This window comes from Brienomyrus brachyistius, chromosome 15, assembly GCF_023856365.1.
Source record: "Brienomyrus brachyistius isolate T26 chromosome 15, BBRACH_0.4, whole genome shotgun sequence".
Lineage (NCBI taxonomy): Eukaryota > Metazoa > Chordata > Actinopteri > Osteoglossiformes > Mormyridae > Brienomyrus > Brienomyrus brachyistius.
Window position 1 is genome coordinate 22,044,059 of NC_064547.1, and position 27,320 is coordinate 22,071,378.

A 27,320-nucleotide genomic window follows, 5' to 3' on the forward strand; every position below is an offset into this window, starting at 1 on the left:
AGAAATCTTAGCCCAGAAACACTGTGCTGCATCAAAATTTTGACAGGCTGCATGTCTATGGGCCATGTCCTGCCTTCTGCTTCACTGACATAATTTACATTAATCTACATTCTTCTCATGCTTCTCTGAAAAGTAAAGTTGCCGTCTCAACGTATATGCCTCCATATTTAAATTGTATATCAAAATAATTCTATTGAGGCCTCCCAGGATGTTACAGCTCTGCTGTATGGGTGTCTGTTGTAATTGTAATTGTTTACATTCTGTGCTTGCAGTTGTAGAAATCTTTAAGGAAGCTGTAGTGGATCAGCACTTGGAAAATGAACAGATGGTAGCAGTTGGGTAGTTATGGTGCCCCATACCTTCTTCCAAACTTTATATGGTTTTCATGCCACACTCTAGTAAACAGATGTTCAGTCTGAGTGGTTCCCCTTGGAGAACCAGACAGGCTGTAAGTATGTTTAAGTAGGTGGACTTTTCAGGTCCAGAAAGTAAAAATGCAGACCAAGATTTCTTTTGACCAACTAGTTGAGTATAAAGTGTCACAGTCAGATAGCACTGAATTGGTTGCTTGAAATAAAATTGTGGTCTGGATTTGTATTTTCTAGATCAAAAATGTCCATACTCAAGGTTTCACTTCCTCAGGTTCTAGTCAATTAATGATTATTTTTCCCCGCCCACATACCCAACAGTCCACCTGGAAACTGCCAGGTGTGTCAGACAAACAGTTCAGCCCTAATAAAAAGTTAATAAAGCACCATTTACATTCACATTTACATTTACAGCATTTGGCAGACGCCCTTAGCCAGAGCGACTTACATAAGTGATTTAAGACTCTCCAATAAATTTTCCGATACTAGCTCCAGTTTTTAAAACTCTATATTGTATATATTGTATATATACAAACTTCTAAAGCAGGGGTGATTCTAGGATTTGAGTTTCAGGAGGCACAAATATGTCACAAATATGAGACACAACACCCCCAATACCCCACAAAATTTACTAAACAGAGGGTACCAAATATATATGAAAATACGGGACAAACTGGACAAATTTAAAGGTCTAAAAGGTTTTAGGATTTTTTTGGGGGTTTAGAATGACCTAGCTTCAAACAAAGCCTTAAAATGACTAAACTATATTTAACCACTAAGAGGCGCTAAGTTGCTTGAAGTTAGGAAATCTGCTCATAACAAATTAAATTCATCAACATAAATAGTTACCTAATGAGGAAATTGCAGTCGAAGTGCTAAAGCGTTTGTACATAGGTTTGAAACTATTCGTATCTGGCAGTTATGACAAACCCAGAAATTTCATAATGGGTAATAATCTTAAAATAGTTTACGATCCTGGTAACTCTGGTGTTTAAGTTTTACATCCGAGACATCTTGGACTTAATTTGCAGTTATACGATTAATAAGATTATCATCTTAATAAGACTAATAAGTATAATATCATTGAGTTAGCAGTTTAAAGGTTTTAAGGGCTTGGTGCAATTTAATATAAAATACGAAACCGAATATAAGACAGGTATATCCGAAAGATCATTTCAATGAAAATGGCAAAACGTTCGACGTTTTTAGTTCGGACTTGTGAGTTTTTCTTTTCTGATTTAGAAGCGGACGTCCATGGAGTATTGGCCGCCTGCATTCTCATTGGCCGGGAGACGTGCCAGTCACCAGGGACCCGCCCCTTTTCATAAATCGGCACTTTCTTACTGGAATACCATTAGTCAAACTTCGCAATATGGCGACAGGACAGTCTGGGGAGATGGAGAGGATAGAAAATACCAGCCGAGCTCTTCACCCTGGCTTTGGCAATGATAAGTATTCCCTGCTTGTCGTAATCGGACAGCACAGTCGCCCCGGCCTAGTGGAATACGTGCTCGAAGAGGTCGAAAGAGGTAAATGCTGCATTTCAGGCTGCCGTATGAATCGGTACCAGCTAGCAATTCCGCTTTGCCGATACATTTGTGTCTTCTGGCTCGGCTCTTTAATACAGGTGATCGTAACTAAGGGGGGCTGGATGATCGCTGGATGGTCGCGGTGCGGTTTGGATTCGCAGGTAGCCCTTGATACAAAGGGATTTCGGTTTTTTTTCTCTGGGGGTGATAGAAAGCCGCAAAGACCGTTTGCCACATGTAGAAAAAATGGGAGGGGAGTGGAAGCAGGCGAACACGCTGCACTTAATTTCCCCCTAAACTATTCATGCATTTGCAGCTTTTCGTATTTCACTTTCAGTTTACCTCAAGAGAGGTGCAACCACGCAATTAAAAGTAAAGACAATGGACTGTTTTTCTCTGAAGTCCCGGGATACGGACGTTTCCGTCCCTGACCAGAGGCATAGCGGGTTTGCCGCGCGCTGGGCTTGTGTCCGCAAACGGGCGGCGCGCGGGGGCCACGAGCTGCTTTTTCTTTTTAAAACGCACCTGACATCTGCGTGTTTGCGGGACTCCCGGGCTGCAACTAAAGGGGAGCGATTGTACATGAAATTATCACGATTACCAGAAAAAAAAATCTGAGGTTAAAATAAATCGTTATATGTAATGTCATCAGAATAACACCGTCGCCGTGTCTTTCCCGAGGTGTAGCGGCCAGCCCCGCTTTTCACGTTAGCCGCACCCTGTTCAGCATCTTTGAAATATATACGTCCTTTAGGCTTGCAGTTTAATCACACTTCTCACGATTGACAACCGGGATGTTTTTGTACACAATGTGTATTTTTTCAGACCGATCGGACAGAACATATAAATGCTTAAAATGTAAAATCTGTTTGGTGCAGGTAAACGCCCGCGGGGAATATGCATTTTTGTGTTGTTGGCGACTGTTCATTTTAATTTCAGTAAAACAAACAGGCCTGATGTAGCCATTGTATTCAGAGTCGCTTTCGTATGTCATAAAACTGTAAAATTTATAAACGTTGGGAGAACTGATGTAATTAAAACAGAAGATCGACGTAAACTCCGGCCTGCCTATGTTAACGGGAGGGCGAATCCTCCCTAAAAACCAGCGTTGATATTGACGCCAAGGTCGGATGTGTGGTTATCTGAAGTTAAAATGTAAACGAATGGACAGCATTCAGCCAACTTATATTGGAGCCTCCATAAAACGAAGAGGAAGTATCTGTAAAATTTTAGGTTTTGCGTGACCTCATGGTGCTTTATGTTTACGGACTGCGAAGTTTTAGCGTTAAGTAAATAAAACTCTGAAATATCAACAGTGAGATTCCCCATCTCCCTGTCAGGGCTTGGTAGCGCAATGTATTGTAAAACAAGCTGGCCTTTGCGACTGAGTGGCCAGACATGCCTATGAAATTATTTTTTTAAAGGGCTGTCGGGCATTGTTTTTGTAGGGAATTTTGCAGCCCCTTGCCCTGCAATGGAGTCCTTGTTCAGATCAGCATAATAGAAAATCAGGAGTCCAATTTCGTGTGGATTTCGTTTAATGGATTATCAAAACAAAATGGAGAGAGAATTTAGCCACATTTCCTTTCACAATAATGCTCCACTTTTGTCTTGTTACAAATCCAGTGCATCTCTTTACAGCCCATTTTTGTTTCCCGGGTGTACAAGGAAATGCACTGCTAAAAATAAAAAAATAAAATATATGCATGATATTCTGAGAGTCAATAAAGAATCGTGTTAAATAGTCATGGTCTCACTATTGACCAAAATAATGATGTGATTTTTTTCTGTAATCAAGTAGCCCTAGTTATTACTTTGTTTATGTTGCTGTTCAGATGGATGTTTGTGCCTGTTCTTCATTGCCTTTCATTTGTGGGGATATCTTCGGAGATGTGACTCCTAGAGGCCAAGGTCATTAAATGGCTGTCAGTTGCTGATCAGGTTGTTCTGGCAGGGTGCTGAAGTGCCAGAAAGCTCCAGACTTCATTCATCAGTGTGACTTCGGCTCCATGCATCAGAACAGGGGTATCAGCCTTAATTTGGGGGGCAGGCGAGAGTAATTAAGAGAGGATAGATGTCTGTTTGAGTCAGGCGAAAGCACTTGGGAGCAAATGTGTATCAGCAAGCAGAATTATACAGCCCTAGTGTTAAATAAATCCAAATACTCTGTAAAAGCTGTGCAGACCTAATGGTATCATGTAGGGCTTAAAATGGAGACTTTCCACAAGCCTTACCTTGGGAGGCAAGATTATTCGTATGCATCCATGTTTCTATGGTTACATTGTGGCTTATGCTGTAAAAGCACGGCTTGTTGTGCACTCTGAGTCATGTGACCGCCCCTATCTATTAGGAAATATCATTAGGAAAATCGTGTATCTGTCTCTGGTTTTGGTTTCCAGGCTTAAAAAAAATCTTCAGTTTTCTCAGAACCTCTGTCATGCGTTACTGTTGCATAATTATAATTGGAGATGGTTTGCTTTTAATATTCTATTACACTTTTGTTTTTCCAACTGAAAGGTTTTGGAAAACTGTAAGATCTTTGCAGATTTGTCTAGTGCATGTTGGAGCAGAGTAGGAGATAGGATCTGTTTATGGGGGGGTAAACATCACTAAGTTAAATGCTATTCCTCACCTACACATTTTGATCTGTAAAATTATGGTCCCTGCCTTCTAATTGCAACCATACCGCAGGTGCATGGCAAGATTACAGACCTCATTTGTGCTGCAGGGCATGAATAATGCAGCCTGGTTGCAGCGATGTTGCTTTGCCGGGGAACGACTGGAAATATCTCTCACAGGTGCTGGCATATTTGGATCTTTGTTGTTGCCCTTGTGAATCCTTAGAGGCATCTGGCTCTGAAATGTGATTGGGTGTGGAGACGTCTGGGACATGCCGTGTGCAGGGGTCGGGAGCGGCGCATAAAGGGCCGACTGGCTTGTTTTGGAGAGGGCGGGGCAAACTGGATGTGTGTTTGGTGCAGGGTTGATCTTGCACATGCTTATCACCCCAACAGTTGATTGTATAGGTCTAAAGGTCAATATGAAACAAAAACTAGTACACTCTGTGTTTTCAGGCTCTCTAAAGCTCCTGCCCGCCACTTTTGCTGCGTTTCGATCTAGACTTCTTTCTGCCCTCCTAGTCAGTTCATTCCTTCCTCTTTTCTGTCTCGCTGACGAGTCAGCCAGTTGACCCTCATACAGCTCACATTGTAGCCCTTCCTCGTGGGCAATGCATCTGTTTAGAAAGTGTGTGGGCTGTGGTGGATTTTCATAAATTGAAGAAAATTGCTGGCATTTTACTTCGCCGGCATGTTGGTGCCCAGACCTGCAGCACGTAATGTGATATTAACCGTCGGGAAGCTGGAATTCCACTCTGAACGGGGGCAGTCAGCTTCTTACTCAATGAGGTCTTACATCACCCAGTGTCAGTTTGCTTGAGAATCGGAAACATAGCTGCCTTGAAATGATGAAATGCAAGTACATTTATCTCCAGCCCCCCCTCCCTCCCCCCCGTCCCCTCACCCCAACCCACCTTTACCTGAATCGGCTCTAAAATGTCGTAGTGCCCCAGTGTTGTGTTGACCCTGTTTGACGTAGGCTATGGGCTGCGTTTGGATGAATAATGTGTTAAATGATTTTCTGAAGTGGCTTCAGCTTCCTTTTCCCTCCAATTGCTACGCCCTGTACTGTCCTACTTCTGGATAGTATTTATATTTCATCCTGCTTGCGTTCATCTTGTGAAGTTTTGCCGAACATTTAAAGGAGGACGGACTAATGATGGGATTTCACTAGAGCTGTCATAATCACTCGATTTAAACCCGATTACTCGATCACTAAAAAACATTTGTTAAAAGTTTCCTTCTCGATTACTTGGCAATGTGGCGGGAGGAAGACGGTGTAGCGTATAAGGGTCCAACTAATTTCATTCACATTAAAAGTGAATGAAAATGCTGCCGCCTGTAACTATTGCAGAACTTGAATATCACCCCGGAACAATGGCAATGCAAGTGTATCTTCAACGAAGATAATTGGATAAATAAATAATGCAAGGTTAACTCTAGATATGTGCCGTTTAGCCTAGCCTGTCTTTGTCATGCCATTGATTTAAATTATTTTGCTTAATTTAGTTTCTACGATTCCTGTTTGTCAAAATAATCGCTGGTCAAAAGGTCAGCGCCGTCACTTAGCTGCATCATCTTGCTTGAGAGTTGCCAACTTTGGTCAGCTGCCTTGCGTGAGATTTTTAATTTGAGAAGTCTGCACTCACATTTACATGTATGTAACAGTTTTGTTGCCTTGTAAATATTCTGCAAAGACCCTGAGAGTTTGAAAGGATGAGTCACGCTAATACATAAGTCGGCAAACCTGTAATACGTAATGTGCATGTAGAGGTCATGCAAATGCAGCTGCGATGAACTTTAGACTGATTTTAATTTGTTTTTATTTTTGCATACTAGATCATTTTTAAAAGGAACCATCATTAAAATAAAACTTGAACCCAACAGACTATCGCGGTCTTTCAGATATGACCGTTGCATGTGCATGAAATGCCATGTTGATTTTATTTCTGAGTTCGCAACTGTTTTCAAGATGGCGGTTGTATTGCGTTTCAGAGGCAGGCTGTTTGTATAGTCGATCAACAAAGAAAGCATTTCCCACCCCAAAGTACTGAAGTACCAAAAAAAGTACCCAGCTGACACTTTTGGTACTGGAACTGTTGGTAGGGCTGTTTCGGTTACTCTACTTGAATGGCCAGTTGAGCATTTCTGTTCTGCTGTCAGAAGTTGTTATGCCGTCCTGGATCAGTCATATGTTTGGCACAATCATGTTTCCTTTTGCAGTTTGAGTGCAATGAACATTTAAATTTGAGAAGAAAAATTGTTACTGAAAATCGTGGTTTCAATTCTGAGCAAAAAATCACAATTCACTTTTTTTTTTTTTTATTTTTTAAGAAATGCGCAGCCCTACTTATGATGCAACGAAATCCCTTATTTGGCGCATTTCTTAGAATGTATCCTTGTTGTTAAGCTATGCATGACTGTAATTCCCTTTTACTGTAAAGGAAACTTGAACGTCTCTCACTCTGTGGGTACGTGGAGTTTGCATTACCTTCCTGTACTTGAGTGAGGTTTATCCCACAGTTGATAAATGTGATTTAGGCAAATTGGTGTCTCTAAACTAAGTATGACCTGAGTGTGTGTAATGGGCTGGCATCTTGTCCCTGGTGCCCCCCCCCCCCCCTTAGTCATCATGTTTCCAGGACAAACTCACCATGACCATGTGTCGGAAGCTTGCTCAGACATATTTATTTCTAATGCATGTCGTCTTTAAGTTTGGTATAACGTTCTTGGCTTCAGAAATTCCTTTGTTTTTCATCTGATGAGGAATGGGGTATGTCATGACAGGGGTGTTTAATCAGTTTCCATCTTCCTGCATGGAGAATTATACCTCTGGCAGTGTAGTTTGCATGTTGAGGTGTTGGGGCTGTGGTTTAGCTAGGTTTTGGTTAGCTGCCGAGGGCTGGACTCTGTGTGCTTCTGTGTGTAGGTCTTTGTTACGGTCACTGGAGTCACTACTGTATGTTAACGAAATTTCGTTTTGGGGAGAACTTGCTTTTGTCAACCAACAGGCAAGATGTAGTTTGACGAAGCATCAAGGTTGAACAGGCACTTTAGGCAGTCTTGCCGGGCCAGGAGAGATTGTGTGTGTGTGTGTGTGTGTGTGTGTGTGTGTGTGTGTGTGTGTGTGTGTGTGTGTGTGTGTGTGTGTGTGTGTGTGTGTGTGTGTGTGTGTGTGTGTGTGTGTGTGTGTGTGTGTGTGTGTGTGTGTGTGTGTGTGTGTGTGTGTGTGTGTGTGTGTGTGTGTGTGTGACTGCGGAGGACAGCCCCACCTGCTCCATGCCCTTGCCCAGCTATCCGTTTTGTTGGCTCAGCTTCCCCTCAATTCCAGTCCGACACCCCACCCCCACTGCCACACTGAGCCTCTGAGGCCATGCCTGCTCATTTCACTTCAAAACATCTCATATCGGGTTGTTTTACGGCTCCACTGTTCTCCCGTTAGGTGTTTAATTTTAATGAACTTTGTCCCCTTTTAAACACAGCCCTCCTGTTCCTCACATGTGCCAAGAAATATGGATTTTGAAGGTTAAAGTGCTTGTTATGTCAGCTGCAGTGTTGTCCAGCCCGTGTGGTACAGCTTAGTTTATCTTTAGATCAGGCGGTCATGGCGTTGCTTACATTGCACGTTTATCTGCATGGTCTTGTCTGTTCACGCTGACAGAGAATGCAGTTTTGGGCTTTAGCGTCCTGTGTGTCGAGGTGCAGCTCGGTCTGCCTATGGCCGCAACTGTATCTGTGGATGTTTTGCTACTCCAAGTCCATGCTACTACAGTCACCCTTCCTTATGGGAAATACAAATGCTCTTTGAGGTCATACTGTGTCTGTCCAGTAAGGTCCATCTGCATCCTTTTTGGGTTGAGCAGTGCCAGTTGATCACCACCCCCAGCCCCCAAAACTAGAGCTGGGTTCCTTCCTTAACATGTGGGTGAACAGATTAGAATAGAAAGTCTTTGTCACTGTACAGGTATCAACTGCAGTGGAATTCAAATCTTCGCTTATCCCTTCTTGCTCTCCTGAGATGCACACAGGCACACATACTGGTGACCTTCCAGTCACAGGCACAGAGACCTTACCCACAGAATCACACATAGCCCCCATGACGTCTTGGTAAAGGACATACTGCGGTTCGAGGACACCTGGGGCTGCTTTGTTATCGTCTGTAGCGCTTGAATTTTTTGTTGAAGCCTCTCTGCTGCACGGAGCCTTGATTAAACTCTTCTGTGGAAGCCAAGGCCTTCTCATTCGTCAAAACATCTGCAGACTTAAAATAATGGCTTCATTTCCGTGCATAAATACAGCTGACACTAAACTATAGGGAGATAACAGGTGTGTTGTTGGGTTTCTTTCTGGATTTATTGTCCACGTTTCCCAGTGTTTGCGGCTGTCTGAAACTTGGGGAACATGGTGTATATTAGAATGAATAATGACTGTGAATTCTTGGCAGCAGGCCTGATCCTGGAACAGCTTCAGGCTAAGTGATGATGGCGATGATGCCCTGATACTTAAGGTGTGGTTTTGTAACTTAATGAGCACGACTGTTTGTTCTTCTGGTTACGATCTGGTGGTTGTACTCATTTCCTGAGAGCTGTGTGTCATTCACTTCTGCCCTGCCTCGGAATTTCCACTTCCTCTTCAGTGTGCTCCAGTCTGACACTACGTGTGAAGAATTCACGGACCTATGAGACAGACGTGTAGCTTTGGGGCCAGGCCGCCCTGATTTTACCCCTTTGCACAACGAGTCACCCATTTTGCTTGAGTAGGACTTATAGTTGCTGGCCTCAGTGTGCTAAGTTACTGTTCCCGATAAACATGGTCCCCCTTTCTTTAGTTTATGATCAGTATACTTTCTGAAAGCAGTATGTCATTATATGGCCACTGGCACAGATTGCCCCTTTAATTTACAGGGCCAGCGGCATCAACGGTTGTTGATAGCACGCTCGTTTCAGCAGTGAGTATTGTCATCTGTGTTTTTTGTTTCTTTTGTGCTCCTCAAAGCAGTGGTGTGGTGTGGAAGAAAAGGACAGTGAGGCACGGGGCAGTGTTTTTCCAGACCAGACAGAAACTAAGATTTCTTCCTCTTTTGTAGTTCCGTTGTCTGTCAGTTTCTTGTTTTTTTTTTTTTTTTTTTTGTTTCCCCTCTTCCTTGGAATACAGCCTCCACTCTGCTTGGTCTTATTCCAGCCTCTGCTACCAAAAGGCATCCAGGTGTCTGGGACACTGATATATGCCCTGGCGTTGACACTGGAATGCTGGCTGCTTGTGGAGGACAGCAACCAGTTAAATTTTTAACGCAAAGCTCGTCGCACAGGCTCAGACACATTTCCGGTGTTGCCGAGAACGTGATGCCTGTGGCCATTATTGCCTAGTCATATGTAGGGCTGGGCAATTATCACATAAATTTATTGTGCTTGCGTGAAAATCACCAGGGTTTCAGTTGACTTGTGAAACATTTGGCTGGACGCCAGCTTTCCGGTAGAATACTGATGTTTACCCACACGATTTAAGCAGATTAGCAGTGCACCTAAAATATTAATGAGGCATTTTATCACGCCCAAACGTTAGTAATCAGTATAAATTCGGCATATTTTTATGTTTTAAAAACATGTCAGACTTTAAACTGCGAAAAGTACTGCCACACCACCGATGTCATTTTAGCTTATTTATCCACAAGATCTCCTCCTTTAAAAGATGTCATGGCTGCCGAGCTGTTCCTTTCTTCACCGACGCTACAGTGCATGTTGCATATCTCATCAAAGTATACCAAACCATAGTATACCAAAATAGTATTGTATAGTCTGCTCCACTACAGTGCATATCGCACCGAAGTATACAAACCATAATATACCAAAACAGTATTATGTGCTGTGCTCCGCTAACCAAATTTAATAAACATAGATATACCAGGTTGATTACCAACTTTTGGGTGTCACAAAACGCATTCATTAATATATTAGGCGCACTACTAATCTGCTTAACAAATCGTGAGCGTAAACAAACAGCAGATAACATGTAGTACCGAAAAGCTGGCGTCCGGCCAAAGGTTTCGCCTGTCATCTGAAGCCCTAGTGATGATTGCGCATGTGCAGTATAATATCGATGTGATATCACCCAGCCTTAGTCATATGTAAGGAACCGTGGAGCTTTGATACATTTGTGACTTGTTCCGCATCTCAGTTGGATTGAGTGTGAAGTCAATATGTTTAGAGTAGTATGTTTTTTAAATTTTTGTAGTGATCTTAAACTTGAGCCAGTGCAAATGATTGGTTGTATCTGATCAGAATGCTGGATCTGCATCATGGTTTTTAACACTGAGCACAGGGTCATTTATAATCCTGTTACTACAAAAGAGGGTGCATGTCCATTCTGTTTTTTAGGGCTGTCACGATCATGAAATTTTGGTTGACAATTAATTGTCATACAGATAATTGTGATTAATGATTCAGTTGTCTTTTTCTATTAATTTTACGATATGGTATTTCGGTATGCATGCACCTTTGCTTCACTCTAAACTGAAATATGAATTCTGGTGTATTTTGTGTTTGTGTCAGCCATATTTATATCAAGTGGCAAGTATGCATTTACCATATATCCAAATGTGTATTTGTTTTATGTGCATTCATGCCATGACAAGAAATCAATGTGCATTTTAGCCTTTATACCACGAAAGAAGTCCAAATTAGCTACAGCAAGATTAAAATGCATGGTAATTTCTTCTCATAACGGTGTGCATGCACAAAAAATATGTATGCCTTTGTGCTGCTACAACAAGAAATTGCTGTACGTATCCCTGGCAAATGCATGCATACATACCAGTTTTGTGTGCCTGTTTATATCACTCCAAAGCAGTGGGATCAGAAATAAATGGACAAAACATACATTTCTCTAGTTCATTGTCCTATTGGCATAATATACTAACTTTGCAGGATAATAGTGGTGGCATATATAGTCATCTCACCATGACGAGATGCAGAAACACACACTCAGACACAAGTGCAGACATTATGCAGAATTTTCATTAAACAGAGAGCACAAAGAATCCAAAATCGGAATATATGGCTGATATTCTGGGATGGTGGAGATCGTGCTTGACTGGTGGAGATCACTCACAAGCAGCAAGTTACTTTACGTGGAACCCACTTATAGTGATCATGTCTGTCTGGGTGGAATTGATTACTATAAGTGGACGGTCGTCATAGCCAATTTTTTTTTTTCTGTCTCGGGCAGATTAGCATCTAATTAACATTTGTATATTTATTACATCAATATAACATAATAAAATGGGCAGTGTTGCTGTTTACTTAATTTTATTGACAATTTCAAAATACAGTACAGCTGTTTCAAACACTTCAAGAAGTGGACTTGGGAAGTTTGACTTCCATCAGCAGGTGTGTGCAGATAACCAAGTGGAAGGTCTGTGCCCTGCCTGACCAATCAGGTGCTCCCCCTTCCCTGGGAAAGTAAATCAGAAAAGTGTTTGCGTTGATGTTTATCTGAACGTAAGGTTTCCGTCATGTCTGCCATTTACTGTGACCATTGTGCCATTTAACAGCCTCGTGTTGAACCATTTGGGTTTTTCTTTTTTCCCTGACTCAGTGCTTTGTGTCCCACTCCCTGTTTAGGTATTCGCTCCTGGGATGTGAATCTGACCACCTGTAACCTGGACGAGCAGCTGAAACTGTTTGTGTCAAGACACTCGGCCTCCTTCTCTGAGGAACTCAAAGGTAAACAAATGCCTCGCATCAATACATTACCCCCACCCTCCAGGTGTCTGTCTGACCTTTGACCTGGTGTTGAGCTACATTATAAGGCTGAAGCTAGGCCAAACGGGTCTGGTGGCTGCGAGCTTCACTTGTTCTCTGGTCAGTATGTAGCGTGACAGCGGGTTTTCTCTCTAACCCGGGTCTGTGCCTGGTTCCTCCATGTTGAGTAGTTATGGCTGAGCTTTGATGGTCCTGTGTGTTCATGCTGGCGGAGCTGACCTCATCCATCCTGTGCTAGGATTTCCTGACACGTGTTTTCAGCTGCCGGTCACCAAGCAAACTGGTGGGGGGGGGGTAGCCTTTGCATTTGTTTACCTCCCCCCCCCCATTAAGCACAACTAAAACTATACGGCATTTGTGTTCAAGTTTTATACGACCTGTCCTTGAGGGTAGTACTAGCAGTTCTAAAAGGATACAACTTTTGGGGATTTGTAGGATATTATGTCTGTGATTTGTATGAATAATTCTTATAATGAAGGCAACTTGTGTGGGTATATATAGTATGTAATACAGAGTGTATATGGGGTGCCACTATAGACTGTGCTCAGTATGTAACACGATGAAATGCATGTGTTTTTTTTTTTTATGCACCACCCAGTGAGCTGGTAGCGCGCGAGAGCTGGTAGCGCGCGAGAGCTGGTAGCGCGCGAGAGCTGGTAGCGCGCGAGAGCTGGTAGCGCGCGAGAGCTGGTAGCGCGCGAGAGCTGGTAGCTTGTGTTTTGATGCAGCCTTGTGAATGGTTCTTTCAAAGGTACCTTCTGCTTCATTTTTCAGCTCGCACCCAAAGGAATGCAGAGAAAATTGACTCTGATCGTCTAAGTTGCTCAAAAGCCTTATTTAAGTCAGCGCATTTGCCTGTCTGTTGCTCTGTCTTCCTGCTGAATCACCATTTTAATGTGACTTGGATGAGCACCCAGTCTTCCTGCCTGAATTCCACTGAAAGCCTGCAGTTGCCCGCTGACCCTGTTTCAGCCCCAGCACTGCCCTGCCTGGGCCTGGGATTATCAGCAGAGCTCTGTCTGGCTCCGTCTCGCCCAAGAGCAGACTGTGGGATTGCTGATCTTCCCCCCTTTAGTTCTGTGCTTAATACTTGGGCATGATGCCCTTGTTTTCAAATTAAAATGACAGTCTTTTTTAAAGAGTTCTAGTGGAATATTCTGGTTTTGAAGTCTGCCAGGTAGTAATTGAGTTATGCCTTGTGTGAATTGAAGGGCATGATTTGTCTGGTCGACTGAGGCTTGTTGGAGAACCACAGGCATGGATGGGGGTGGTTCTGTCGTCACTCGGGTATGGATTCTGACGTGTGCTGTAGTAATTAAAGCTTTTCCATTGTTGGTCTGTTTGAATACCATTGGCCTGCTGTATTTCAGCATAAGTGTTCAACATTTCGCTGGGGCACAGTGCTTCAACAGTGGATGATCAGTTTGTGTTGCAGGATTCTATTGGCTGACATACGTTTACCTGCTGTATTTTAAAATGGAGAAGTTCACCTACAGTGATCTCCGGCGGATTGATATTCTTAGGTAGTGTGCTGTAGTTTGTCGCACTCATTCTGCAAAAGACGAGTGGTTTGCAAGTCTTAGTTTTAAATATTTTCCTCTCCCCATGCCAAAAGTCCCTCCAGCCTGCCAGAAATGTCTGGCGATATCCCGCAACGGGGTCCACACAGTCTGCTGAAAAGCCGGACTGAATGCAGAGGTTCCGTCTTTGCGTACTGGAGTAAACCGCATGTAATTATATGGTCCGTAGATCTTGTGCCCGAAAAAGGCTAGGAGCTTTATGTGAGATTCTCCGACTTGAAATGTGCTTTAATGCCGTAAGATGTAATTCCATATTAGTGTTGTGGCTTTTTGTTTGTTTGTATGTGTTTGTTGTACAGTCCATTATTGTGTTTGTGCTTCTACCTGAACTGGAGTGCAGGCCATAGGAGTATAGGAGGCCTAAAGTATATGTTAGTTTTATTAGATGTCAAGTTTTCTAAATTTCCCTGTGACTGTGCTTGGAGGACAGCTATTTATTTGTTCCTCTTGGCTGGAGTGTGAGCAGTTCTATGGTGTAAATCAACTTTTAGTGGCGACGTCGGCATCTACTGGCCGAGCCACAGTGTGTGAAATTCAGGGATTCGTTTCTGTCCCTGGTGTTTATCGATGCTCGTTCTGTGTGGCTTGGCACTCACTGGTGTCTAGACACTGATAGTGAAATTCAGGCAGCTTTTCTTTTTTTTTAGGATATCTGTTCCCTTGTGTCATAGACAACCTTGCTTCGCTTTTAGTACATTGAACAAAACCTCAGCTGATGTCACCTTCTAACGATGAGCCTTTCATAGTGCTTCTGTCATCATGCTTAGTTATTCTGGTTGTGGGGACATTAAACGTTTGCTCACTTTTAACGTTCCTTTTGCAGTTCGTCTACTTCTGGACTCCTGTTCTTGGGATTTTCACTCTCAGGAACGCTCATGGTGGAGTGGAGAGCTTAGGGGAGTGTTTGTTTTATAATCGATGCAGTCACCTCTCACCAGGGTGGCTGGCACAAGTCTGACATGCTCAGAGATGCAGGGCCTGTTATTTCATTGTCTATGTTTAAATATTGTCTTGAGTCCCACTTCAATACAGTCGTGATTTGAAGTGAAAACATTCCGGGTCACATAAGGACTGGTGTGAGCATTTTTTTTTTTTTTAGCTCATGGGAGTTTTACTTGCACAAAAATGTTCTGAGGACAGAACAAAAAATTATTGGTTAAGAGTGATAACCAATCAGATCTTGGTCAGATGTCAGACTAACCAATTAAAAACATAAGAAATTTACTAGCGAGAGGAGGCCATCTGGCCCATCAAGCTCATTTGGGGAGAATTCAACTAATAGCTCAGAGTTGTTAAAATCTTAGCTAGCTCGGATTTAAAGTTCTAGTATTTAAACTAATATTGAAGTAGCCCTTTGGCTGAACAGCATCCCGACCTGTTAGAATCTTATATATCTGGATCATGTCCCCCCTTAGTCTCCGTTGCTCGAGGTTGAACAGATTCAGCTCAGCTAACCTTTCCTCATAAGACAATTAGATGTCTTGGTCCCGCCTCCTCTAGGTGCTTGGATTTGTGTCCTCTACAGTCTGATTGATTGATTCTTTCTCTGAACCATTTTCTTTCTACCCTCAGAACATTTTTGTGTAAGTAAAACTTCCACAAGCCATTTTTTTACAGTAGTTTGCTTTTCTCTGGCTCTCAGAGAAAAGCAATATAGACAGGTAATGTGGATGGAGAGTCGCAGCATGTGGGATTTGATAGTGGACCAGTGGCACTGCATGGCTGTCAGAACAGGATCTGGCACTGAAAATAGTTTGTCCATAACTGTCGTGTGTGTGTGTGTGTGTGTGTGTGTGTGTGTGTGTGTGTGTCTGTGTCTGTCCTCTACAGTGTCACATGGACCACAGGCCCCTCTCTATCAGGTTTGGTCACTTCCTGTAATGTAATTTTTACCCAGTGGGGCTCTGTCATTCCTCCTCTTTGAGCCACTGGCATGACTCATCAGTGACCAGCTGCTTGGGAACACATGCCAGAGGCTTTCGAGAAATCTGGGGGGGAGGGGGTGTTGTGAGGTTGGGCACTCTGGGCAGACTGGCAGAGGTGGACTGGACGTTCATTTGCTGGCCCAAATCTCTGACATCACCTCCCCATCAAGCACATTACTTATCTGAAATAGGTGCAAAGAACCAATGCGACCCTGGAGAGTATAGTGGCCCTCCCCCCGCACCAAACACCTCTTCCTGTTACCAACATGGATTAACTGGCACTGCCTCCTGCAGATCATAAGGGTAGGAGTGTCATAACAATGATATGCAGAGGTGGATAGAGTTCAGGTCCAGAAAGTAAAAATCCAGACCAAGATTTTGTTTCAACCAACCAATTGAGTCCTCTGTGACTGACTCTTTATATTCAACTGGTTGGTTGAAACAAAATTTAGGTTTGGATTTTTACCTTCTGGACCTGAACTATCCACCTCTGGTGATATGTTGAGGAGGCTGTGTGCAGGTCCCAATCCCCAAGAACTGTCCACACTACAGAAAGCCTGCTGATGGGTTGGCACTGAACCTTAGGGCCTCTCATTTCCGTTCCTGCGACATGTGGCTGTGATTCCGGGCTGGAAAGCTCATTCCAGGCTCCCAAGGAACCTCTGAGGCAGCTATGTGCTGACACTGTTTCTGTGCAGTGGCCCGGGCTTCTGTGTGTGGCAGAGGGAATGGGTAGGTAGTGTGGGGACTTACTGAGCGTCCTTCCTGCACAGTGGAAGGAGACGTGACTTCGGAGGGGGTTGTGCTGTGGGGTGGCCGGTGTGGAATCTGAAGCTGTTCTTTGTGCTCCTGTCACCCTCCTATGAGGTGTGTGGGGAGTGGCCCGGTTATGCAGTGAGCATGATCTGAAGTGCTGTGAGCAGCTGCGGTGATGGTGACACCGCGCCTACACCGTTGCTATTTATATCCACTGGTGGCTCTCGCATTTTTCGCTCTTCCTGTGGGTCTGTTCCGTGTAGGTGAAGAGATGCACATAAAGGTCATTAGATGTTGTGAGAGGACACGATTTTAGCCGGAAATCAAAGCCCCCAGGTCCATAACCATGTTATAAACATGCCGTTGTTTGTTTGCATTGTGTAAAACAAGCTTTTATAGACATACACAGAGTGCACTGGCAAGCTGTTCATTTCAGGTCTGTAGAAGAGGAATTTACACCTTTATGAAATGTCAGCTTGATTTGAAGAAGTATGGAAAGTCTCAAATATTTTTAAATTTGGGATCATCCTCTCCCCTCAGCTAGGCCTGTTAACTTTCGGTTCCTCGTAGAGCCTCTGAGACATGCAATCATGCAGCTGCTCTCAGCAAGTATGACATTCTGACTTGCGTCTTCGGGAGGATAAGCTTCAATTGGGAAGGAGAAATGGAATGAAAAATGGGGAAAGTTACTGGGAAATCCAATACAGCAGGGTCATTAGAAACTTCCATGGTCACTGCCTTATCATAGTTATATCTTATGGAAGAGCAGGTCTGTGAGGTTTCCAGTAGTATGTGTTCAGGTCTAGGCTCCAGATTTTTGTGTTGGTATGTATTGGCTTATTTTTCTGCAAGGAAAGGCCTTGGTTGCCATGGTACCAGGCGAGCTCAGTTGGCCTACAGGAAAAGGAAGCACTTCCTACCATATGACTGTCTGTCACTAATGGGGGTGGAGGGGTTAGCGATTGGAAGTGTGACACCCCCCCCCCCAATTATCATTGAAGCTCAGTGCCTAGGTTCCTTGCTCAGGTTCCTTGGCTCTGAGGAATCATCCAGGGTCAGTTCTGTTTCCCAGAGCCTTTGTGGTCCGCTGGGGTCTAATACAGCTGTTCTCCATCTCCAGGGTGCTTATGAGCATCGAGCCTTCCGGCAGCTTCTTTAACAGGGCTGTAACCCAATTAGGGCCTCTCAGCCTCATGGCAGCATGGACCTACACAAACAGTCTGGTTCTGCAGGCCTCCCCCCCCCCACTCCCTTTATCATTTTTGCGATGCTCTATCATGGGAGACTCCCATACTTGTGAATGCACTGATCTGTGGGCTGTCATTCACTGAGCTTTTATTTTTCATATTTTACTTGAGTCCTCTGTAGATGGTGATGATATTGCCATGGAAGCATACCAGCCCTTCTGGTTCCTACAGACTCTGACGCCTACAGATCTTCATACGCTTTGGCCTGTGTACAACCAGTGTTCTCCCTGTTTCTCTCTCATCTGTCTGGCTCTCTCCCTCTCCAGTTTCCGTCTGTTTATTGATTTGGAATCTTAACAAGACCAAACAAAGAGCCCTGCAGAGACTTCAACACCCGCCGCCCCCCACTCCCCAATATGGCTGGTTAACACATGGGTTTGTGCTTCTGTCATCTGCTAGCATGTGATCCCAATCTAAGCGTGGCTCAAGGACTCCCAGCAAACGAGCAAAGGCCCTTTTACTGAGCCTGAAGCTTAAGATGCTACCAGAAGAGTGGGGGTGGCAGGGGAAGATTTATCAAATCAAAATCAAGTCACAAGTCATTTGTGGGGCACCTTTGAAACTACCACAGTTTAACCAAAGTGCCACACAGAGATAGCATAAGTTAGCAAAACAAAGAACTCATTTGAGCACTAACACAGAAAAAGATAGCAAATAAAATCAATTTAAAAAAAATCTAAATTCAATAAATAGATGTGTTTGAGACACCAAACTCAACTGGACTCATTCCAAAGCCAAGAAAAGGGTCTTAAGCAAAGATTTAAAACCGTCTCTAGACTGGTTTTGTTTTGTGGATTTGTGGTTTTGGTTTTTGTGTGTGTTTTTTTTCTTCTTGCTTCTGAACTCCCTTTTCACCTCGCCTCCTCCTCTAGCGAAGTTTATTTATGACTGTCTGCTCTTGGCTCCCCTTCCAGAGTCACCATGCTTCTCTTTCTCCATTTTGTCCTTACGGCGGCTTCTATTAGAGGCAGATCAGCTGATAGTTTTGCCGCTGGAGGCCTGCATTCTCCACGGAGCCGAATTACAAGGGTTCAAAGGTACCAGCCGGCTCCTGAATGCAGTGGATTAGCTGCATCTGCTGTCAGGCAGAAGCCTTTTTGCCTCAGGATGGATTTGGTGATTCTCTTTTTAATAGGGTGTGTTTCTCCCAGGCTGACGACGGACGCGTCTGCTGCCAGTACAGGCTCCTCTTAAGGACGTTGTTAATAGGCTGCCAATTAAGAGCTTTCCACAGATTGGTCTCAGTCTTTTCAAAGCGAACCAAAGATTTTTCTTGCGGTGTACACTGCCCATTGAATATTGTGCTGTCCGTGGGTTTGCTATGTGTGTGGTTTTAAAGGGGCAGTTCACCCCAATGCTGAAAAAACAAGATACGTTTTAGAAGGACTTCAGTGCTATCTGTCCATCTCAGATGTTCTGCTAGGGGTTGCCTAGTTTTGGAGATATCGGCTGTAGAAATTATGGGCTTCTCTGAAATATAATAAGTAACTCACATTTTGTCTGGGGTGATGAAACTGCCAGAAAAATATATATGAAAAATTCTACAGCAATGTTTAGAAATCATGACTTTTCTATTGAGCAGTTTAATGTAGGAACTGTTTTCTTCTACTGAACTCCACACCCATCGTATCACTGGGCAGAAGATATTGCCAGGGTGTTTGTGCTCGTATCTTCAAATTTATATGTTAAAATATATAATACAAAATATTTTATGTTCTGTATTGTATTAAATAGGGGGTGGCACAGTTGTGCAGTGGTTAGCACTGTTGCCTCACACCTCTTGAACCATGTACGAGTCTTCACCACTGTTCCATGTTTGTGGAGGCTCCATGTTCTGCCCGGGTCGTCGTGGGGTTTCCTCCGAGTACTCTGGTTTCCCCCCACAGTCCAAAAACATGCTGAGGGGTTGGTACATTGCCCATAGATCTGCATGGGTGAGTGAATGGTATGTGTGTGTGTGTGTGTGTGTGTGTCCTGCGATGGATTGCTGCCCCATCCTGGGTTGTTCCCTGCCTTGCACTCGTAGCCTATAGGATAGGCTGTGGACCCCCCGCCACCCTTTAATAGTGTTGACCCCAAAAACCAGCCTCGTTCCTCTCGGCGTTCTCACTCCATGTCCCCGTATCTCCCCGCAGGTCAGAGAACGCTGCAGCATGGTGGAGACGTCCTGGAGAGCCGGGTGGTGGTGAACCCCTCCCAAGCGTACGTGTGTTCAGAGGTGAGGCCTCTCGCTGCCTTTTGGCCTGACACTGTCTATGCAGCCTGGGCTCACAGCTGCTCTTGTTGTACATCATTTTATTTTTCTGATGTGTAATTTAATGTAGCTGCTTCCCTGCCCTGAATTGGCTTAGAGTAATGGGTAATCTAACACTGTGGAGTGCTGGGAGGGGCAAAAACATGGTCTTGGGGGGGGTGTCCCCGAGAACCGGGTTGGGAAACACTGATCTAGTCCATCTCCAAACACCTAGCAGTTTGATAGCTTTTAGTGCAAAAGAGGAAACATTTCCTGCTCTTCTTTCCTTCATACTAGCGCTGCTTGTGTCATCGCCTGCTACACGCAGCTCACTTGGGTGTTTCTTTCATGCATCTAAAAACAAAGTTGCACCCCAATCTTACCACTTCCTTTTTTTTTTAAACACAGTGTGGGATTTGTCGATAACCATTTATTCTGGGATGTAATGGCCAATTTAAATTCTTTTCGAAAGATGTGGTTCTTTTATGTGTGTTGTAAAAGCATGGACCTTAAGCAACACGTTTTCTCCATGCGGCTTATCATGCCAAGTTTGGAAACCTATGAAATGGCTAATTTTGTACAGCTCTTCATGCATTATTCCAGATAAATTTATTTATTGTGGACTAATAACCAATTGTTATGAAATGACCGTATGTGGAGAGTAGGCGATGGGTTTCACAGTTGTCATTTGCTCTGACGATGCAAGTTTTGATCCTAAGAGTATTGAGGAGGGTTTTTATACTGTTTTATTCTTCTCCAAACCATCACCTTTAGGTGGCTCAACTGATCATGTCTCCTACTGAACCAAAACTGACACTGAGATTGTTAGCAGATTTCATCTTGGGACTGAAACTGGTTTCTAAAGTGAATAATGTCATGTAAAGGGTTTGTGCAAATAATGGACCCTTTAAATGTTTTCATTTTATGTATACTGGAGTAAAAGATGTGACCTTTTTTACCTGTCCAGTTGCCTACTGAATTCCGGTTAGTTAGGTATAGATGGCCATATACTTCACACGGACTCAACGTTGTTTTAGCAATATGCTGTTGTATGAGCCACGATTGCGGTGGTGATCACCGTTCCGGCACATCGCCTGTGCAGGATCCCCGAGGCAAAATGTTTTCCCTGCTGTACCGAGATTGCACTGAACCATGAATCCAAAACCATAGTTTGCACCGAACCATGAATTTTGGGTAGCGTTACACCCCTAGGAAATGTTTAAAATGATAAGTTGAAAGTACATTTCGAAAGGAAAAGATTAGCACGTATGTTGCCAAACGTAGAACTGTAATTTGTCCTTGGTTTGGGCATTCTGAAGTGTTTCATTTCATATATTGGCATTCCATGACTCTTGTCCTTGGTTACAGTTGTGCAAGGGAGTCAAGTATAGAAACTGCACAAGATTCTTTTCAGGGGAGGGTCGGGCATGTGGGGGAGGGAGGGGGGTACACAAAATAATAAGAAATTTACATAAATCACAGCCATTGTTAGTAATCTTGTTCGTTCCATGTCACGCCGCAATTCTAGAGGACACAATGTTTTCGCTGCAGCTGGGGGATCCAGCACTGTGTAGACTGTGTAGTTTCTCCTTGTTCCTAATTAAGTACTCAGTTGACAGCTTACAACTCAAGTTCCAGCTTACAATATTCGTCATTTTTATCGCTGTTAGAGAATTGAAACAGCGAGTAAGAATTTAACTGGCAGCTTATGTGTACATCCACGAAAAAGGTAACTATTATTCAGATTTTGGACTGTAGCTGTAAAGTGGAGGAACTGGTCATGAAATAGATATGCAACTTTTATGCTGTTCTCTTTGAGGTCCTGTAATTCAGGTGACAGGATCTAAGGGCACGTTAATTTTTTGTAGTGACAAAGGGGCCTTTGGAATGAAAGGACCTCGGTCTATAGTAAGGGTAAGTTGTGCATTATGAGTTTTAAAAGCTACCAGCCCATCATCCATAACCGGTTATACAGTGCAGAGTGAATTAAAAAAAAAATTCATATAACAATTCTGTTTTCATCCACCAGTGGTGCTAGTTGTGCTTCTTGTGGTCTTGTTCTAGGATGTAGCCACATCTGTAATCTTCACTAGGCCATATGTCAACCAAATACAGATGTACAGCAAATCTCAAATCTGTCCCCTTCAGGTTCGTCGGTTGATATCCGATTCATCTCGTCACAAGCTGCTCATTCTTGCAGGACAGTGTGTAGAGGAGACGGGGGATCTGGTCTTGCAAACGGGGTGCTTCTCTCCCCATGACTTTATTCAGATTTTTACAGATGAAGAGGTAAGTCTGAATGCGCATAGTTATTCTTCAGGAACTTACTAGAGTTTTTATTTAAAAGTAAAAATAATTCAGATTGGTATGTGTACTGTATATCATAATTTATCAAGAGATTTATTACTGGATGTGTTTTATTCTGGTTTTTTTTCCCTCAGATTGGTGAGCTGTTGAGCTCTGCAGACCCGACACAGAAAGCTTGCCTGACGTTGAGTTGTCCCAACTCTGGTGTATGGAAGAATTCTGTGTTGGAGAAACACAATCTGCAGGACTTTATTGAGATCAAAACCAATCCACCCTCAGTGTTGCCAGCGATGGAAGGCCTGCAAGAGTTTACAGAATATCTTTTGGAGTCTTTGGAACCGCAGTCTCCTTTTGATCTGCTCGAGCCTCCCAGCACTGTAGGTTTTCTCAAGCTTTCTCGTCCTTGCTGCTATGTCTTTCCTGGAGGGAGAGGCGATTCTGCCTTTTTTGCCGTGAATGGCTTTAATGTCTTGGTCAACGGTGGGTCAGATCCACGCTCCTGTTTTTGGAAGCTTGTGCGTCATTTGGACCGAGTTGACTCTATGCTGCTCACTCACATTGGGGTTGACAACCTGCCTGGCGTGAACAGTATGTTGCAAAGGAAGGTCGCTGAGCTTGAGGAGGAGCAGTCTGCAGGCTCCCAAGGCAATGAGGACTGGATGAAGAATCTCATATCGCCTGAAATAGGGGTAGTTTTCCTGAATGCCCCAGACAGGCTCCAAGCAGTCCCTGGGGACCCCAAAGTACTCCAGAGCTGCCACCAGGTGGCACTCACCTTACAATACCTGGAAAAATTATCAATCACACCAGAGCCACTCTACCGCCCCAACAACTCTAATATCGAGCCAATCATTCTCTTCCAGAAAATGGGAGTTGGTCGCCTTGAGATGTATGTCCTCAACCCTGTCAAGGGCAGCAAGGAACTGGAGGCCCTCATGCGAACTTGGCCTCAAAATGTGTCAAACACCAAAGGATCAGAGTTTCCTGTACCCAGCCTGGTCTCCATCTGCGCTCTGCTGGTGTGGCATCCTGCTAGTTTTCATGAAAAGATTATTCGAGTCCTGTTCCCAGGTTGTACACCACAGGCTAAGATCCTGGAGGGACTGGATAAACTGAAGCACCTTGACTTCCTTAAGCACCCAGTAGTAAGCCTCAAAGATCTTGAGGCGTGCAAATTAGACAAGCCTCCAAAACGAACTGACAGTCGGGAAAGCCTGAAGTCAGCAACCAAAGAGTCTAGACCAGCAAGTGCTGCCCTAAAGGAGAAACCTGTACGTGTTGATATCAAGAAGCAAGACTTAAAGGGCAAAACCAAAATGACAAATGACTTTGCTTCTAAAGATGGCAAAGAAGGTGAAGAGAAACACAAACCAAAGGATAGTGATGTAAAGCCAAAAGTGGTAAAAGCTGAAAAGCCTCTATCAAAGAAAGAACCTTCAAAGGATGATAAGAAGGAAGTAAAAAGGGAGGAAAAGGCCACAGTTGTCACTTCTAAAAAAGAAGACATTGGAGAAAAGAAGGACCAAACCAAAAAGGAGCCACCTCCAGTGAAATCCAAGAAGGAAACAAAGGTAGAACCCAAGAAAGATCTCAAGAAGGAAAGTAAGCTTGAAGAGAAGAAACTGAAAACCCTTAGCAAGGAGGTGAAAAAGGTACCAGGAGGATCTGTTCCTTCATCTTCTGCTCTGGACCAAAAGAAAAATATAGGCAGAAATGGGGCTTTAAAGAAGGAGGGATCTGCCCCAAGGAAGGAAGCCAATAAAGCGGCTAAATCGAAAAAGGAGAAGGAAAGCCAAAAAGCCCCTCCTTCCACACAAGAAGATGCAGATCGCTCCAAGATGTCCACACCAGAGGATATGACGGCGGAGTTTGAAAAGCTGCGAGAGGAGAGTGCGCAGGATGACGTAGGCCCATGTGGGATGAGCAGGTGTAATACAACCAGTGAAGGGGCTGCCACAATAGGAAGGGCATCTTCAGAGCAGGTATCGTCTAAGAAGTTGGAGGATCATTGTCAGCTTGATGGGGCAAATGTAGGGGAGGCAAATGCAAATTTAGACAGTCCAGAGAAATTCCGATGCATGGAAACCCTTAGCAATCCTAGCAAGGCTATGGGACCACCCTCTCCTCTGGCCAAGACTCCAAAAAGTGACCGCAGCGTTAACTTTGACCTCACACCCACAGAATATCGGTTACTTGAGGGAGCCCTGAAGAACAATTTGATAAGAAATGGCCAAGATGATGCGTGTGCCAGCTCTGACGAGAAGACTCTTGAATTAGTCTCTCCCCCAGGGTCAGGTCCAATCAGTGCTGGGCATACACCTTTCCAGCAGTCTCCTGAGGCAGAACCCCTAGGGTCTGGAGAAGACAGTAGCCTCGGTGGTAAAATATCTAGCTTGGGGTTTGACGACAGCCGACCCAATGGGTCCTGTAGAAACTCTGAATTGGGATGCCCTAAAAACAACGTAGAGAACAATTCCTCCTCCTCTCAGGAGAAGCACTCAAGCTTCCTGTCGTTGAGCCCTGTAAAGGACATGATACCCGATGTTTCCCCTACTATTACCACCCCTTCCCTGCCAGCTGAAGTTGGCTCCCCGCACTCTACAGAGGTTGATGAATCTTTATCGGTTTCTTTTGAGCAGGTACTTCCACCGCTGAATGAGTCGCCTAAGGAAGATATGGACGTCAGGCCCTACTCAAATGGGCACTACGACCTGGAACCTAAAACGGGAATGTCCTTGCCTTTGAGGGCGTCTCATAACATGAGGCAACCAGGTGATGGCTCGGAGGGGCGCTTCCCTGGACCACAGGACTTTATCACAGACATTCCTCCCCATGATGTCGATTTGTGTCTGGTGTCCCCCTGTGAATTTCAGCATCCCAAACCTCCTGAGAACCAACGCATTCCACTTTCTCCCGGGCTGGCTAACCCTGGTTCACGTGATCTTTCTGACGACAGTGACCTCTCCCAGGAGCTGGCGAAGCCACTTGCTCAGTGTTACGCAGCTGACGATCTGCATTCACCCCAGGGGCAAGAGACACCCCCAACTTCTGCCAGTGAATCCCTGCCCACGGCTTCAGAGTCTGATGTGCCTCCAGGCACTGAGGACTGTCCCTCCATTACTGCAGATTGCGGGCTGGACTCTGACGAGGATTCAGGGGGCAATTTCCCACCCCACCAGCCACACGACCATGTCAGATCTCGCGCGTCTCAGAGGGGAACTCGTCACTCTTCCCAAGATCCTCCCCCTGCACCCATGAAGGACTTGCCCCCGCTGCCCCCGCAGCCTGGTGCCTGCATGGCTGATCCTGAGGCCGAAACACAAGGCAAAAATGGGAAGAATGTAACTACAAAATCCAAGAAGCCCACTGGAGGCATGCAGAGAGTAAGCTCGGCTAACATCTCCACACAGAACAGCAAGACAAAGGCCGGCACCTCAGCAACGGCTAGTGGGACTACGAAAGCAAGCTCTGTTGACACGAGACCTCCATCACGCAGCACAGTCCCTGCTTCCAAAGTGGGAGTCATGAGGTCTGCTACAGCCAGTAAGTACGGAGACAGCTAGGGAAGTATTCTTCTTAGGGGGAATTACAAGCCATGCATTTTTTTACATGATTTATTGCAGTATTATATTAATGGCAGCTCTCATTTGTAGATAACTCTTAATTCCTCATTTGTAATTCTCTTTTTAAGGCTCAGGGAGCAGTAAGCCAAGTTCACCTGTTTGTTTGGAACTGGCCTACCTCCCCTCTGGCTGTGCCGCTGCCACCGTTGACGTCGAGTTCTTCCGCCGTTTACGTTCCTCTTGTTACATCGTCAGCGGGGATGAGCCCCTCAAGGAGAACATTATGAGGCCCATTTTGAATGCGCTACTGGAAGGCAAAACGGCCTGGCCTGGTGTGCAAGTCAGTCCAACTGTTTAATAAATATCTAAATTATTTAATAATTTCATTTTTTCTTGTACAGTGCTACCTTGTGTTGATATGCGCAGAGAGGCATTTCTACATGCAAATTGCTTGTGTGACTTAGAACTGCCATAGTATAGCAATAATATAGTAACTTTATACTGTATTGTTTAGTGAGTATTTTTGGTTTATCGATTGAAATGGTAGCAGTGAAGTACTACTTTTAATTTTTTGTTGCCTTTCGCCTCAGGTGACTCTGATCCCCACCTTTGACTCCGTAACTATGCATGAGTGGTACCAAGAGACTCATGAGAGGCAGAGGGAGCTGAGCATCACTGTCCTTGGCAGCAACAGCACCGTCGCCATGCAGGAGGAGACCTTTCCTGCCTGCAAAGTGGAGTTCTGATTGGAGGGGAAGGTCTATGCATTATAATGCACCGCCCAGACCCACAGTGGCACAGTCCCTCCCTCTCTTCTTCCCTCCTTTATTGTGTAGCAACTGCTCTTCACTCCTTCACAACCCACCCCACCCCCCCTTGTTCTGTCAGGGTGTGTGATCTGTAACCTGCGATGTAGTTTTCTGGGGGGTGGGGTGATGATTATTTGAGGGGAGGAAATTGAATATGTGCAATCATGCTACTCTGGTAAGCCTCAAAGCGAACTGACCAAATTGGTAATAATAGAAAATTGGAACTAGTGTTCTATTTACATGCTGCAGAAGCTGCTCAGTGGATCCAAGGCGCAGCAGATTTGCTGAAGTATGTGTGCGCACACACACACACACACACACACACACACACACATACGTGCACATACATATGTGTGTCATCCTCAACGAAAGACTGACCTGGTTTCCTGTTGATAAGCAGCTCTCGTTTCAGCCGGTGCCTGACCGTGCCTTGTTGGGCTGTAGATCTTAAGGGTGTCATCAGTCACGAGATGCGTGGGACATGTGAAAGTTCCCTCCCATCTTCCACCACCTGAGACTTTGAGAATTTCAGCCATGTCATGTCGTCTTTTATATATAAAAAAAAATGTAATTTAATTTCGCACAGTTTAGCTGTTCAAAAATAAGTGGGAAATCTGTGAATGTG

The 27,320-nt window shown here is 44.4% G+C and overlaps 1 protein-coding gene across 1 annotated transcript; it reads left to right on the forward strand.

Annotated features, from left to right (window-relative positions):
• Nucleotides 1-1,641: 1,641 nt before the first annotated feature.
• Nucleotides 1,642-26,970, forward strand: map1sa (microtubule-associated protein 1Sa). Its single transcript, XM_048976417.1, has 7 exons — nucleotides 1,642-1,897; nucleotides 12,135-12,236; nucleotides 19,919-20,001; nucleotides 22,165-22,305; nucleotides 22,458-25,866; nucleotides 26,015-26,226; nucleotides 26,477-26,970. The coding sequence occupies exons 1-7, from the start codon at nucleotides 1,741-1,743 to the stop codon at nucleotides 26,630-26,632; spliced, it is 4,260 nt and encodes a 1,419-aa protein (XP_048832374.1). The 5' UTR covers nucleotides 1,642-1,740; the 3' UTR covers nucleotides 26,633-26,970.
• Nucleotides 26,971-27,320: the final 350 nt, after the last annotated feature.

Excerpts from the sequence above, each read along its gene's own strand:
- map1sa (XM_048976417.1), top strand. The coding sequence starts at position 1,741 with ATGGCGACAGGACAGTCTGGGGAGATGGAGAGGATAGAAAATACCAGC. Across the intron at positions 1,898-12,134 it reads GCTCGAAGAGGTCGAAAGAG|GTATTCGCTCCTGGGATGTG; the intron begins GTAAATGCTGCA and ends CTCCCTGTTTAG. Across the intron at positions 22,306-22,457 it reads AGATTTTTACAGATGAAGAG|ATTGGTGAGCTGTTGAGCTC; the intron begins GTAAGTCTGAAT and ends TTTTTCCCTCAG.